This window comes from Rissa tridactyla, chromosome Z (genome assembly GCF_028500815.1).
Source record: "Rissa tridactyla isolate bRisTri1 chromosome Z, bRisTri1.patW.cur.20221130, whole genome shotgun sequence".
NCBI lineage: Eukaryota > Metazoa > Chordata > Aves > Charadriiformes > Laridae > Rissa > Rissa tridactyla.
The window spans coordinates 49,370,699-49,386,933 of record NC_071497.1 but is presented as its reverse complement, the minus strand read 5'-3'; the positions used below and the strand labels follow the sequence as shown (position 1 = coordinate 49,386,933).

The following is a 16,235-nucleotide window of genomic DNA, read 5'->3' as shown; positions in this document are numbered from 1 at the left end:
CAACGTTTGGTGCAAAGACCACTGCTTGCACATCTGATCATTTTGGCCTGGTGTGAGATGCCCAGTGTGCATACACAGATTGTTTGCAGACATTGATCAAACCAGCTGACAGTGCAAACCACAGCCACAAGAAGGGATGTAATTTTGGCTTTTCTTTTTTTGTCTAAGTGAAAAACTTTAGAAGAAATAGTCTCATCTGTTTGCTAGCTTTAAAAACAGGAAGAAGAGACTCTAACGTTTCTAGATTTACTTTATTTTTGGCTGTCTCTTTTTGTGATGATCGATGTGACTCAGTCATTCCTTCTGCCAAGGAAGGAGAATTCATAATGTCCAACAGTTGCCCCTAATAATTCCTGGGGAACAAATATATTAACCTGAAGGAATACATTTTTTGTCGTCACAGGTTTTCAAATTGGCAAAGGTTTTTTGTTGGAAAGTGAATTGGGAATGACAAAGTGGTACTGTCTTTTTCATGTAACTTGGCTTTTAAAGACCAGAACATACAGGGATTTTTCTGTACCCCTGAGGTTTAAGACCTTTATGCCCATTATTTGGATCCTGTACTTCCTTAACATGGGCTACATAGCGTCTCCGGTTGGGAAGCCTCACTCTCCTCACACCAACTGCAGGGTAAATCAGGAAGAACTAGACCGAAGTACAAAATCAAGATATGAAACCCAATCAGGCCTTAAACGTTTAAACAGGGTTGAAAATGCAAACATCTGTGTACATTAGCATGCTTTCTTCTTGCTGAGGAATGAAATGGATGATACCACACAACAAACCACCACCTCTTCCATCGCTCTCCTTTCTTCTTCCAACAATTCCCTTTTTCATACAATTTCATTGCAATAACTGCCGCCTTAAAGATTTTCAACCCTGCTTGAGTGCTGCAAAATTCACAGATCAAAACAAATCAGTGTAACAGGAAAACAAAAGTTTACCCCGTGAAACAAGGTGAACGTCAGGATCAATTAGATATGCAGGAACGCTGTGGAGTTGCCATTCAGGTTTTTCATCAGGTAAGTAACAAGTTATGACCTGTAATCAAAGTAAGAGATACATTACAGAGATCTGTCTTTGTTGTATGCAATCAGTTGAAATGCTGGCGTTTAACACGAACAGGCTGGGGGGGAACCCTGTGGCAATACCTGCCTGTACAGCTTTACATGTACATTTACCTTGTGGCCTGTACATTTATGGTATGTGTCAAACTGAAAAATGAGGAGCAGCTGGAGATGCCTCATTTGGAGGGTTGTAAAAGTGAAGCTGTACTGTTTGTGCTAATCTTCAATCTCCAGCATGAGCGAGTGTCCTGATTTCCTTTGTAGTTGCAGTCAGATAGAGTATTCTTCGCTTTGATATGAATTTGTAAAACTTCAGCCATAGCTCTTTTGGGCAAAAGTGACATATGTATGTCAGCTCTCTTGTTTTTGTGGTGGTGTTTGTGGTTTTCTTTTTTAAATTTTATCTTATACACTTACTATTTGATGTTGCAACTGGAACTGCTCTTGCTGTGAACACGTCTTTCCTTTTTATACATATACCCTTGCTCTATTCAGCATGTTTGAAAAGAAGAGATGGTGCCAGTGCTGGCGAAGAGAAAGATGAGACGGCTCACTACATGACTTCAAGCCACACAAAGTCCTTGCCCAGCAGCCAGGTGGCTGCAGTAACTTCCAGCTGTAAGACTCCAAAGCAGATGGATACGATACTAACAAGGTATCTGCCAATTCTTTGCTGACTCGGGGGATAAAAAGCCTGACACAACTGAACTCGTCCTGGAGGCCTCTCTTAAACAGGGCAACCCTCCTCTGCAGAATGTCTGCGCTGTTTTGGGCAGTTATTTTGCCCCTGCCAGGGATATTCGTTACCCTAGTGCCCCTCTTATTAAGAAGTTCCTAGAAAACTACAGCAACATATGGAACATGCAGATCCACTTCACACAGTCCTAAAAAATAGGAGCTAATGGTTTTAAACAGAACTGAACAAATCTTCCTTTTCTTCTGTCTCACTTCCTTTTTTTTTTTCTTTATTTTCCATCTCCGCACATCTCCTCATATTTGGCTTTGTCCTCTGTTTTCTTCCGAGTTCTGCAAAAGTACTGTCATCTGAGGGAGAAACTGACCGCAGGGCATTTACTTGTACACAAATAATATTTTACCATGGCAACCCCAATTTTTTTCATTATGCAGTCCTCTGGACGATGAAGTTGCTTTTGAACAGCTGGGCATTCTCCTGCTTCTTCTGCAGCTGGTATCTCAAAGAAATCTTAAAAATAGATTGATATAGGCACAGAACCAATTAGGAAAAGGGACATCATCTACACAAAAGGTTTTCTGCAATTGTCAATGGCTTTTTTTGTTTATTAATACCTACAAGTAAGAGTTATTTATAAGTGATCAGTGATGTTATTTTGTTGTTAATAAGCCTATTATGTTTACTTTTACACCTACAGTGTAGCATCTGGTACAAATTAGCAGAGAATACTATCCACAGTGTTTAGTTCTTTCTGGATTGCTACAAACTTTTTTACAAAATTTTCTCTTACCTGATTCACTCTGTAATGTCCAGAGACGATAATGGTGTTTTAATATAGTTTAAACAAAGGAATACTTTTCTATTTTCAGACCTAAAATGTATAGCAGAATACAGGTAGCCTATGTCGTAAAGAACAGTCTACTTTTGTCAATTACATATTGTTCCAAGGATCATACAGTGGCACTCAGCTAACTAACCTAGCCCCTGCCTTTACAAGTCAGCTTGTCTTGCAGGGGATAAGAGCAGTTCCTGATTCCAGCCCTGTCCTGCGGTCCCAGCTGCCATCCCATGTCTCTGGGCTGAGCAGGATGTTGCTGACATTTCAGCTCCGAGGTCTTTGATTTCCCTAGCCCTAAACCGAACCCTAACCCTGTCCTTCTGCAGAGCAGATGATAAACCTCCCCCAGTTCAAAATATATGGTGACCTACCACGCCGTCCTGAGCCCACCTTCATCTAGCTCTCTGGGTAGAGCAGGATTTCAATGTTTCTCCAGCCCTGAGGATCCCTGCTTCCCAAGCTCTAACCCTAATGCTATGCTTCACTATTGAGGATATCAAACCTGCCTGGTTGGAAATGGGTGATGAAGCCACCGCTATACCCCTCCCCCATCCTCAGCCAAATCCTCATCCCAGCTTTGGGCTGAGCAGGACTTTGGTGGAATTTTGTCTTTGTGGGAGAAATCTGCCATTTACTAGTTACAGTTACACTGCCAATCGTTATATAAATGCTTGTTCCAGCACACCTTGTTTCACTGTACCTTAAGTCCCACTTCAAATTACAAAGGTACTTGTGTTGAAATTTAGACTATGTTTTTGCAAGCAGCACCTATTCTAAATGTGTATACATTTAAACTTATATCTTCATGTGCAGCAGCAAGGCTTGTTTATTTAGTCTAGATATAACTAACCTTCAGTAATTGGACAATTGTAGTACAGCTTTAATAGAAGCATTTATTATTGTTTTCACCTGACTATTCAGTAAAATATTCAGTAAAATATCTGAACCTTAAAGTAATCTTGTGGTTTTGTCCAGGAACCAAATCCTCTTTGAATAATGAGTCCAGAAGACAGAAATATGGAATATTAGTATTTCCTTCTTCTCTCAAAGTTCATTCCATAACCACTCATCTTTAGCAGAGCATCTGGGGAGTTCCGCCACAGAAGGCCTCCCCTTTGTCCTGTGAAGCCAGATCTTGTCTTATGATGGTTTCTGTCTCTTGCTGGTGAAACACAGGTGATGTAGCTTGGACTTACGTGAGGAAGCTCCTTTACAAGCATGCGTGTGGGAAGGCTGCATTTTGGCAGGATTATCTGCAGTCGCCATGACCGTGAGGTTGCCTGTCTCACTTTGGTCTCCAGCTCTCCTGCTCTGCAAGGGACGATGCTACTGTGGCTGATACCTACTGGCTTCTTTTTCTCCACAAGTGGGTGACCAGCCCATGGTGTGAGGACAGAGGAGGGGCTCTTGTAGAGCTGCAGTCTCTGGCATGGATCAAGCATGTGTGTCCTCTTCAGACCCCTACTGACCCGATCATTTATAGCAACAGTGAATAGCAGTGGCTGGCACTCTGGTGACTGAAAAGGACTGGGGGTGCTGGTGGTCGAGCAGCTCAACATGAGCTGGCAATGCGCAACTGCAACCCAGAAAGCCAACCGCATCCTGGGCTGCATCAAAAGAAGTGTGGCCAGCAGGTCGACGGAGGTGATTCTGCCCCTCTACTCTGCTCTCCTGGGACCCCACCTGGAGTACTGCATCCAGCTCTGGAGCCCTCGGCACAAGAATGAAACAGACCTGTTGGATCGGGTCCAGCAGAGGGCCATGAAGATGATCCGAGGGCTGGAGCACCAGCGCTATGACAGGCTGAGGGAGTTGGGGTGGTTCAGCCTGCAGAAGAGAAGGCTCCGAGGAGACCTTATAGTGGCCTTCCAGTACCTGAAGGGGGCAGGAAAGAAGGACAAGGAGGGACTCTTCATCACAGAGTGTAATGATAGGACACGGGTTAATGGTTTTAAACTGAAAGAGGGTAGATTTAGTTTGGATATCAGGAAGAAATTCTTTACCGTGAGGGTGGTGGGGCACTGGCCCAGGTTGCCCAGAGAAGCTGTGGATGCCCCATCCCTGGAAGTGTTCAAGGCCAGGCCAGATGGGGCTTTGAGCAACCTGTTCTAATGGGAGGTGTCCCTGCCCATGGCAGGGGGGTTGGAACCAGATGATCCCTTCCAAGCTGAACCATTCCGTGATTCTGTGAATCGGCAGCTGAAAGCGATATCCAAAGGCCTTCAGAGGCCACCACCTGGCTAGCAGACCATTAACCAGACTAGCAGCCAATATTTAAATACCTTACAGTCCACTCACCTGCTAACCGGTTTAAAAAAAAAAACCAACATGGAAGTCAGACCTGATAGCTGTTATAAAACATTAATTATCTGTAATTATGCTAGTTATTTCCTCAGCACCTGAGTGCTTTTTTTTCAAGAGGAAGCGGCAGTTTGCTGGTGCCAGCAGAGTTTTTACAAACAAAGAAACAAATCACTGGGATTTAACTTGTTTAGTAACATCACATGCAGGTATCTTTCTTGACTGTTTCTTTTATTCCTCTTCATGAAATCATAATGATGTGCAGCAAGAGCCTGCTTCTTTCAAGCAGCTGGCTTTCCTTTACAGGGAAATAAATCAGGTCCGAAAAACTTACTATATAATAATAATAATAAAAAAAAAGTAGGCTGATATTTCTAATGTAAGAGAGGGATCCTAGAGCCTTTTTGTAGTCACTTACAAAGACAAAGTCAGCTTTACTGAGGTGTGACTTCATGCCCAGCTTTACCTTTTTGGAGATTGGCCTCCTGGTCTTTCCCCTACTATCAGCATCCTGCATGTTGCAGAATTGTTGAAAAAAAAGTTAAAATTAAAGATTCCTCAGTTCAGCCGCTAACTAAATTTTTATCCGGAAGTACAGCAGTACTGATTTTACATATATACAGCAGATGCTGACTCCACATATAGAACAGATAGACTGACTCCTGTCTGCTGTCGTGCCTTTGTATGACCACCCTCAGTACCAGCCAATCTCACCAAACTCAGCCAGAAATGGCCAGCACAGTCACTGGCTGTTAGTACCTTCTACCCACCCTCTCTCTGGTTTTCTCTTAGGAATCAAATCCTTCAGAAAATTTTGAAAAAGAAGAAATTAGTATGTGTACTCCTTTTACTTGGTCTCACCATTGCATGTCCTGTCTTGGTTAGCAACACTAAAGCAGAGTCCTCATTTACTTCACTGCATTTTGTAGTGTAGTACCCTCATGGAGAAACAAAACTTTTAATCATTTTCTGCTTGATTTGTAACAGAGTTCAGCCCATATGGTCTAACAAGGACTAAGTTCTGGGAAAAACAGATACATTCTATGCAAAGGCTGCAATAAAGCCAGATATCAAAACTGAACTGAATATGACTACATTGTTTTGTTAAAGTCACTCTGCAATGTAACATAGTCATGTCCTCAGAAAGACAGACCTAGACTCTTATGTGGACTTGTGTCTTACTCCATAAGAAGCCCAGTGAAAGCCAATGAAAATAGTCCTACAGCATGACATACTTCCAGAGAAAGCAGAAGACAGCAGCTGCAGAAACTGGCTTATAAGCAAGATCAGAGTCAGTTGGTACTGTGAAGAGCTGGAGACAACAGGCAAAAGGCATAGGAACTATGGATACACCAACACAAAGTTAATCTGATTCGATGACCTGTGCTCAAATTATTGGTATTTTTCATATTTAAGATAAATACAAAATAAAACAGACACCAGGATCTCTTAATTAAGCTTGCAAATTGCCACACACAATTATAGTACCATTAAAGCACATAAGGCATAAAATAATAACATTAACACATGTATATGAGGAGACTGAAATACAAACACTGAAATGTGCTACAAGACCTCACTTCCTTGTCCAGCCCTGATGTCCTTTTCCAACTGAGAACAGTACCGGTGTCCAATGTCTGAGAACAAGTGGAAAGTTTGGATGTGCCTAGGCATGCAATGAGATCTTTTTACAAAGTGTATTTTCCAGGATTTCAAAACAAACACTGGAGAAGAGAGTATCTGTAGCTAGGAGTGCAGAGAATTTGGAAAAGCTCAGACTTTAATCACTGCTCTTCTGCTTCCTTTGTGTTGCAGTTAATCTGGAAATACAAAACGAGTCAAATAAACATAAGGCAAATTGTGTCCTGAAGATCAACTTTGTCCTAAAAGCGAGCTCACTTAATAATAGGATTTAACAAGAGATGTAATTGGCCTTCTGCCTTACCCTGGATCTCTGCATTCCCTGTCTTAAAAGGCAACTAGCAGAAATGTGGCTTACCCATTTCCTGACTCACTAGGAAAGAACTGTGCAAGTGCCTATGGAATTAAACTCTGCCATTTGTAGAAGGCTTTTGTACTCCTCGAAAACTCCTATATAATGATTAATGACACCTCTGACATTTGTTTTCACTTGTAAGGTAGCCTAGTTAACATATGCATGATTATGTTACTCCCTGACATGAAGAGGACAACCTAATTAATTTAGCAGCAGAGAAGGACAGGGTTTTGGGGATATGTGAGCTAATAAGGTGCAAACTGCTTTTACAAATTCATTATTAAGGAAAACGTTCTGCCCCTTCTACACATTTCTTGGAAAAGAGTCTAGTGGGCCACTCTGAGGTTTTACATCAGTTTCAGGAAATTTTTATGTTGTTTTACTATTTACTGTCTCAAGACCCTTGCCTGGATTTTGACTCACTCTGTTTTGTCTGCCACAATTTGGCTCACCTAGGCTTTCAGAAATTCTGTATCATTCTCCTCCAACTCATCTAAATTTATCTGTAAATGTAAATTACATTTCAAAAAGCATCTGCTCTAACCGTTGGTTTCATTATTTTAAATATTTTCTCAAATCTCTCCACAAACTCTGCATCTATTGCACTTCCCTTTACCTTCCAAATGTTAACCCCTGTTTGCATTTCTGCTCACCTCTTGCACTTTCCTTTACTTCCAAATATTAACGCCTATTTAAATTTCTGCTCACCTTTCCCCTTTGCCCTTCAGAACATCCCATTCGCACTCATCTCTGCCGTTACACACTTCTCCTGTTACTTCCCTGGCTCCTGAGAGGGCACAGCAACCCGGAATTGCCAGTTTAACAACCTGTTTAGCACACACATGGAGCTGTAAACTTCAGTGTGTGCAGCTCAGCCACCCCTCCTAAGAGCTGCAACATCTTGAAGACCAGTAAGGAACACAAGCGAGGGCAGTAGCCGCTCCAGCTGTTCTTCATGAGTGCTTATGTTGGTGAGTTGCCAGTACCAGTCGGCTATTTGGGCCATCTGCTCTTCAAAGGTGTTATATACTGTACAATGCACTACTCGCAATTATGTATGTATGTATTGTGCAAAAATGGTAATTTTTCAAAGCTGCTGGAGACATTTAGCTAATCAACTGCCTTGATGTTGAAATTAATTCATGTCAGGTGCACATATCTGGCTTCAGAAAGTTTGGCTAAAAGACCTGCCAAGAGTTTGTTGCTCTTTGAAACAGGAATAAATCCATTTATTCTAAAAGATTAAGTAGAGATGTTAGCCAGACAGCTGTCAAAAATTCTTCACAGCTGATATGTCCTGAAATTGGATCATTCAAGCCTCTGAGGATTTTGGCTATGAGAGTTTGGAGTGGGAGAGGAACCTAAATCATAAGTGTGTATGGCTTTGACTAGATAAATCCTAGGTAAAATCTTCTTACTGAGGAGGCAACAGAATGCTATTAAAATTAAAGTCTGTATTTTAAAGGTTTTTGTATACCACAAGTCAGATCTGGCAAGTATGCTGTGTCTACAGCCTGGATAAACAAATTATGCAGAATTTCAGTATTTGCAATGTAACAAATGAAGTGATCCTGATTTCTTTGTTATTTCTTATTGTTTGTGTTACCATAGCAAGCAGGAACCAAAGTACCTCTATTAAACCGGGCAGTGTACAAAAACAGAACTAAAAGTAATCCTTGCCTCTCCCAAAAGTTTTCTGCCTAAGAAAAAGGACAGTGGATTAAAAGAGTCAACCAGACAGTAAATACAATGAAACTATCCTTCATGAATTTTGTTGGACATAGCACACCAGTTTCCATGTTGCCAAACTTTCACAGGTCTCACAGGGGAAAAAAAACAAACCCACAAAAGAAACTACCTTCCAAGTAAAACAAAGAAGAAACTACGTGGATGATTATGGAGACCTTCTTATATGTGAGAGGATCAAAGAGGGTAAAAACTGATGTCAATGCTGAGGAAAAGCCAGTCTGGGAGTTGGAGGTCATGAAAAGTCTTTGAAAGTGAAAGGAAACAGCTTATGTTTAACAGGACAGGAGAGGAGAGCAAACGGAGGGATCGGAAGAGAGGTGTGTGATGGTCAAAGCTGGGAAATTATCTTCTCCATAGCACTTGGAGGGGTATAACTGAGAGAAGAAGATACATTTTGCCTCAACTGACCAATTTGTATTAAAGGAAGCTTGCAGCAACAGCAACAAAGGAAGAACAAAGCAATCAAAATAGTTTTAGAAGAAAGCCAGGTATTTCCTTTTGATTCTCTTACTTCAAGTCTGGAGTTTCTGTGTACATCACTCAAAGAGTTATTTTGAATCTTTCACTACATTATAACGAAACGTAACGGCATGCAGTGTGTCAGGTTTTGTTTGTTTCTTCTTCAGGAATAGGAGTCTGCTTTGGTCATCTCAAGTGAAACACGATCATTATGCGACTGGCAGCCAGACCAGAGAGCAAAAATCTCAAAAGACTAAAGCAACATGATGCTTCTGGCATAAAGAGGAAAAGCCTTTAGCTGATGTTTGGATTTGCCATACGTCTGAGCAAGGAATGATGAGAACCCACCTAGTTTTGCTAGCCATCTGGAAAAAGTTGTAATGTGCTTTATTTCATGTATTTTTTCATTTTTTTTTTAAATCTGTCACCTCCTTGACTTTAAGTTTGTGTATTTGTGTGGGATTTACTCACCCCGCAACAGAGATGGGGAGGCAGGGCAGACAAAGGGACAGCTGCAAAAGTTGAGTGAAGATTCTAGGCAGAGACCATTTCAAATTTTGAGGAGGTAACTCACTGCAAAAGCTGGCCCCTTCAGGACTGTCTCCACCTGGACTCCTTTTGCAGACGGCTGCAGAAGGCTGAAGGCATGGGACCATATGGAATTTTTGCAAATTACCATGTTCTTTTGCCTAGAATATAACCTAGAATATAAAGCAGTAGAGATGGGACCAGGTAGAAGATACAGGAAAGAGGGTACTCCCTGAAAACACAGGCAGGTGTGTTTAACAGCACATGCATGAGAAACAGAGCCCTGCAAAGAAAAAAAAGGGAAAGCTGGCCTTATTTCTGAAGAAGCTGGTTCTGAAGCACTTAATATCGCTAACAAGTTGTGATATTCTGCGCACTGTAAAAAATGGATTAAGAGAATGCTGTGTTTTTAAACAGAGAATGCAAAAGAAGATAAAACACCCATAGAGTTTATGATCAGCCTGTGGCTGAAGAGCCAGTTTTGCGTTTTGGGTTTAGTCAAATCCCTGAGAAGAAGCCTGCTCACGACTGGCATCTGATGCAGACCACTCTGCAAGAAACTACCCAAGGAGTCTGTGAGGTATAAAAACAAAGCTGAAAATATAAAAGTGGTAGTAAAAGCATAAATTGAGGGCATACACTGAGCTAAAAATGACCCAAGTTCTGGATCTCCTCAGGACAGCACTTTCCTTGAAGGAGGAGATGAAATAGGGCACCCTGGCAGTAGAGGAAGATTTTGAGAACTTTTTCAAGGAGATAACACAGCTTTTGACAGAGTTTAGAGCAGAGGTGAGGGAACCCTCTCTTCAGGGATGCTTACACTCTTCCACTTTCCCACTTTCCCAGGAGCAGAAATTGGAGGAAGCGCTGGCAGGCTCCTTGTCCTGGAAATTGCAGGTCAAGATGAAAAAAAAAACCCAAAAATGAGGTTACCTGTGCTGGTCAAGACCGCTAGTTTTATTAAAAACCCATATGAATTGACGAAGTTTCTTAAAAGGGGGAAGTTTTTCCACTACCCAAGAAGAAACATTCTGGAAAGAGCCTGTGCCAGATAACTTTGCCACTCATTTTCTTTGCCTGATGTATCCAGAGAGGCCTGGCAGGTGTCCTTAGGAAAAGCAGAGGATATGTTTGTGGACATTCAGAAACTGTTTCTGGGCACACCAGTTCCACAGGCTCCATGTGGGGAAGTGATTCACTGGAAAATATAACTCCCTGATTTTATTGTGGATGCTAATGTTTGCGTATATGCTCTTTTGATCTGGAATGCTGGTAAAAGAGTATGATCGAAGGTTTAGAAGTTTAGATTGATTTTTGGCTGCGAGGTAAAAGCTAAACAAACAGCTGTAAATTCTGTATTATGGAAGTATTGTGAATACAGCAAAGAGTGCAGGTGAGTGACAGAGCAGAGTTCAGGGCACTGACAGTGCACTAGCCCCTCTGGGAAAGGAAAGGGGACAAGGAATTTTTGAAGGTGAACTATGCAGCAAATTTTGTGTAATCTAGCTATCTGAGCGAGAAACCTGAGAACGACACTGTGCAAACCCATGAATGAAGGATGCAAATATTATTATGTTTTTGGGGAAACTGAAGGAATCGCACTAATACCTGGCAAACTCCAAATTAAATTGTTAGTGGGCATCTCCAAGCTAGGTGCTTCTCTAGTTCTCCTACAATGGAGTGGCCGAAATTTAGGACCTGTTGTTTATACACAAGGAATACCAGGACAAAATTGGGTAACTTTATGCAGGTTAAAGACTTTCCATAAACCATTCACTGTTGTTCCCCAAACCTAACAAGCATGTTCCCCCCATGAGAATACAGAGTCTGTTCTAGGTACAAAACTAATGCCTTTCAAATCCAACACATTTTGGAGTGATTATTAAAGAGGTAGATCACGTACATGGCCAGTCTGAAATTATACCTGCCCATCCCCCGTAAAACACAGTGAAGTCAGTCATCCAAAAATCTTCATGGACAAAATGTGAACTGGGTGAGGGCTGGAGCAATTATCTGGGGCTGTTAGCACAGTTGCAGTGTGTATGTCAATTAAAGGGGAAAGTTCTAGATGGTACATGGGATTCAGGAATGGTAATATGTTAAGTCTATTACAAAGTTACATGACAGGAATGTAAAAACTCAGTGAGTATAAGAGGTCTTTTACTGGCTTCAAGTGACTTTGCTAGAAACCTAGACTTTTGATGCCTGCCAAAATTTGCCAACATTATGAAAAATAAAGGCCAAATACCTGAAACTGCCTGTGTAGGCTGTCAAGAAAACCATGGATTTGCTTACAATGGCTGAAGAAAAACCTTATATAGCTGTTCTGCTCTATTCCTGGTACTTTCCTGACATAGCCTTAACAAATGACATGACATTGAAGCCAGTGATTGTACTTAGAAAACCAACTTCTATGAGTAGCAAATTTTAATACAGACTGTGAGAAAACTAAGAAATATGACCATGTGTCCTGGTTTGAAGTAAAACTGAACACATTTTCTGTTTTGTAATTTTACTTTTTAGCTGGGCCTCTTCTAACTGACTAAACTCTGAAATTAACGGCATATTGTTCAGAAACTGTTCACTCTCAGAGTGACAAGACCTGATTATACCAAGGAATGGTATGCACAGAGGCTCTTGCTTACACTTATTGCTATAACAACCAAGGTCAGCTAACTTTGTTATTTGCCTCGTTAGAGGGTTGGAAGCGGAGAGGCGTAGAGGGGTCCCACCTGCAGGGAGGAGCGGACGGGACAGGTGACCCAAAACTGACCAACAGGGTATTCCATCCCATCTGCATCATGCTCAGTCTAAAAGATGAGGGATCAAAAGGTCAAGTCTCTTTCTTCAATGGCCGACATCTGAGGAGGACCCTGTCTGTTCGTCTGCCTTTGATCCCGATCCGAGCGTTCCTGACTCCAGATCTGGAATTCAGCTCCCGTTCATCGCTGACTGCAGTCTGGAACTTTCCCTGTGTCTGCTGGTGCCACGATCGTCATCCTGGGAGCTGGATACGGTTTTGTATATATTGTATACTCTTTTTAAAATTATTATTATTTTATTTTATTATTATTTATTATTTCATTATTTATTAATATTTTCATTAAAGTAGTTTACTTCTTTTTCTAAACTCTCCTTATCTCTTCCTCTTCTCTCTTTGGGGGGGTGGGGGTGGGAGGGGCATCTGTCATTCTGATTGGCCAATCTGGCCAAAACCACAACAACATGTTATAACTAAGAAGAGTAACTGGCATGAGTTAAAGTAGTTTTTATTGAAATGTAGGTCTCTGTGGATTGATGTTCATTCCTGTTTCCCTGGACCCCATGGATTAGTAGAAAGTGACGTCGGAGCAGTCCAACAAAAAGGTTCTGACATCCTGCATCCCCTTGGTGACTTTTGTAATTTTGAATGGTGTTCTCAGGAACTCAACAGATTGCGCTGTCTCCAGCCTCGGAGGTTATCCACCTGGGGGGCTCAATAAGGCCCTGAGCAGCCTGGTCTGAGCTCAGAGCTGGCTGTGCTTTGGGCAGGGCTTGGAGTGGAGACCTCCTGTGGTCCCCTCCTGAGTTATCCTGTAATCCTACGAACTACAGCTCTTGGAGCACCCCAGCAGTTCCTGCACCTTTCTTACCTGAAAGAGCGAACGTACTCTGCTATGGCACCCTGGTATGGCAGATTTTGTGGCCCAGCAGGACAGCAGGGCAGGCTGTGGTGGCACAGGAGCCCTGGTGGGGTGAGAGCCGCTTTGTTCCCTGCAGATGGGTGTAAGTGGGCACCTTACCAATGTGTACAATTACCCGACGGGGGAGTAGGTCTGATGGAGTCAGGCTCTTCTAGCGGTACCCAGTGACAGGAGCAAGGCAGCGGGCGCACGCTGAAACACGGGAAAATCCGCTTAAACGTAGAAAAGCACATTGTTACTGTGAGGGGGGTGATGCACTACAGCAGGTTACCCGCGGAGGCGGCGGCAGCCCCCACCCTCGAAGACATTCCCGCCCCAGCCTCAGGCAACCGGACCGAGCGAGCCGGGGGTGGGACGTGCCGCCCACCCGGGGGTGCTCGGGGTCCCTCCCCGCCCCTCCCCTGCCCTCCCGCGGCCGCTCGACCTGCCTGCGCCCCGTCGGGGTGCCGAGGGGCCGACACCAGCGCCGCCGCCGCCGCCGCCCCGGCCTCGGCGCGGCCGCGCCCCCGCGCTACCGGCCGCCGATCCGCCAGCCCGCCCCGCCGCCGCCGCCAGCCGCGGCTCCCCGCGGCGCGGAAGATGCTGCGGCTCTGCCTCCTCGCCGCGCAGGGTAAGCGGCGGCGGCGGACGCGCCGCACCGACGCCCCCCGCCGCAGCCCCCGGGCGCGGGGTGGGCGCTGCGGCGGGGTCCCCCGGCCCGCGGTCCCCGCTCCGGCCGGGCCGTGACCGGGGCTCGCTTTGTCCTTGCAGCTCTGAGTCTCGCCGGGGCTGCCTTGCTGTCACCCGGGTCGTGCGCCTTTGAGGACAGCGCCTGCGGCTACGAGTGGGACTACGCGCATCTGCCCTGGGCGCTGCACGGGGAAGGTAAGGGCGCTGCTGCCCCCCCGGGTGTACGGACACCCCCGGCCCCGGTGTAGGGCTCCCCCCTTTCCCCCGCCTGTACCGCTTCCCCCGGCCGCCCAGGCGTACACCCGCTGCCCACCGGGCGCTGCCGTGTCCCGTCCCCCCCCTCCCGGGCGGTACCGCGCTGCGCGACTTTCCCGGGGGCACGGCCGCACGGGGGTCCCTCCCGGCTGGAGTTTCGGTCTGTGGGTGTCGGTCCCCCGACTTGTGGTCTGCAGGCACGGTGGGGAGGCGTCCGCTCGGACCCCCGCCCCCGCTCCCCGGCACGGGTCTCTCCCCAGCTTTCTGCAGGATGCCTCAGAAACCTTCTTCCTATTTCTTCTACTTTCTGTGGGGAAAAGGTGTCTTTTATCAAACTCGTTGTAGGTGACTTACCCTCTTCCTAGAAAGAACACATCTATCAGCTGCATTATTGCTTGTTCTGAATGCATTTTGGGTTCTGCTGTAGAAGTGGATGCGTTTTCCAGGCAGGAGGCAATCTTTGTGAAGAGTTATCTTTACAACATGTTCAATTAAGAGTTTTCTCCATTTTATGGTACCTGCAGTGCAACACGAAAAAGATAAGCATTAGTCTTTCAGTAAGTTGTGTTAGACTTTAGTGATAGCAGTTGATAGAACAAAATCCAGTTGCTGTAGAGTTTCCATGCAACTGTAACTCTTAAGTTTTTAGTGTATGCTCCCAGTTTTTGACAGTTCGTATTTGAATCAATACGAACAAAGCAGAGACTGAACAAAGCTAAATACAACATGGTTATAACTAGGTAATAAAATAACTCAGTTTTGGTTATGTTTAGGCCACAGTGTCATTCATATCATAAAGTGAAAGCTGTGCTCACAGAGTGAAAGGCACTATGTGTTTTCAAAGCTCTTAAGATCCACAACAGGTGCCAACAATAATGAAGAGGTGAGTACAGATACAAAGAGACAGACACCTCTCATTACCCCTCATGGGTGCTCCATGCAAAACTGGCTGGTCCAGTTTTGTCATTCCACTTGTTACTCAGTTGATAATGAAGCTTTTTTCCTTTTTTTTTTTTTTTTTCCTGATTTGTAACCCAGTTCTCACATATGCAAAGTAACTAACCTTAATTGTTGATTTTTAGATTAATCGTTAGGGTTTGAAAATGTACGAAGCATGCTAACTTTGAAAAGGCTTTGAGGATGTCATGGTTAAAATGATTGCTTTTTCTCTTCTTTTTTTTTTTAATGTAAATATACATAAATTTTCCTGTATTTTTGAAGATACTAGTGGAAATTTAGTAACCATCTCTGCTTTCCCAGCTATGCTTCTTAACATCATGCCCTCTTACGCCACCTGTCTTGTAAGCAGCACTTCCTCCTCGTGATTAATGGGGAGCCACATGGTAGTGGTACTGGTTCAGCTCCAAGGGACTGTGAGATGCAGGGAGTGATACCTGCGTGTGCATCATGTTGTGCAAATCCGTGCTACGGTGCTTCAAGAAACGGGGGAATTTCATCAGAGATTTGGATCAGCAGCAGCCTACTTTTTTTTGGCCCACAGAACACTGTTTTGGTTGTTGTAGTTTGATTTTTCGATGTGACCATAAGCATACCAGTGGTTACACAGCTTCTGTCATCAAAGATCTTGTTTTTCAGAGGTATATAACTGAACTGTTAAACTCTGGGAGGATACGGGGTACACCAACTCTCTTAATAGGCATAGTTCTGTCAGCATTTCCATTATAAACCTTTTTTCTGCCATCTGTAATTTAATCATAGTAAGTCTTTTTTGTGCAAACATTTGGCACACAAGGTATTAGCCTCTTCTGAAATGCATTCATAGAATCCTAACTAAACCTAGTTGAAAATAGTTCATCCAAATCTATGGAGCAGGTGTGCAAAACCAGTCATCCTTAGATGCTCTTTTTCATCTAGTAAAACAATGCTCCTTTCGGCAGCACTGGGCCCTGGTATTTGAAGGTCAGTGTATGTACATGTGGTAATTTACTGGGAAAACAGAGGAACTGAAGGATGGGAGTGGCAGCTTAGCTTTGAA

At 43.8% G+C, this 16,235-nt stretch overlaps 1 protein-coding gene across 2 annotated transcripts in view; it reads left to right on the top strand.

The window, feature by feature from the left end:
- The first annotated feature begins 13,814 nt into the window (after positions 1-13,814).
- Positions 13,815-16,235, top strand: part of MAMDC2 (MAM domain containing 2) — a 64,972-nt gene continuing 62,551 nt past the window's right edge. For both annotated transcript variants that reach the window (XM_054186787.1, XM_054186788.1), the window contains exons 1-2: positions 13,815-13,925; positions 14,066-14,179. In XM_054186787.1, the coding sequence (XP_054042762.1) occupies positions 13,895-13,925; positions 14,066-14,179 (145 nt within the window). In that variant the 5' untranslated portion in view covers positions 13,815-13,894. The remainder of the gene's footprint in view (positions 13,926-14,065; positions 14,180-16,235) is intronic.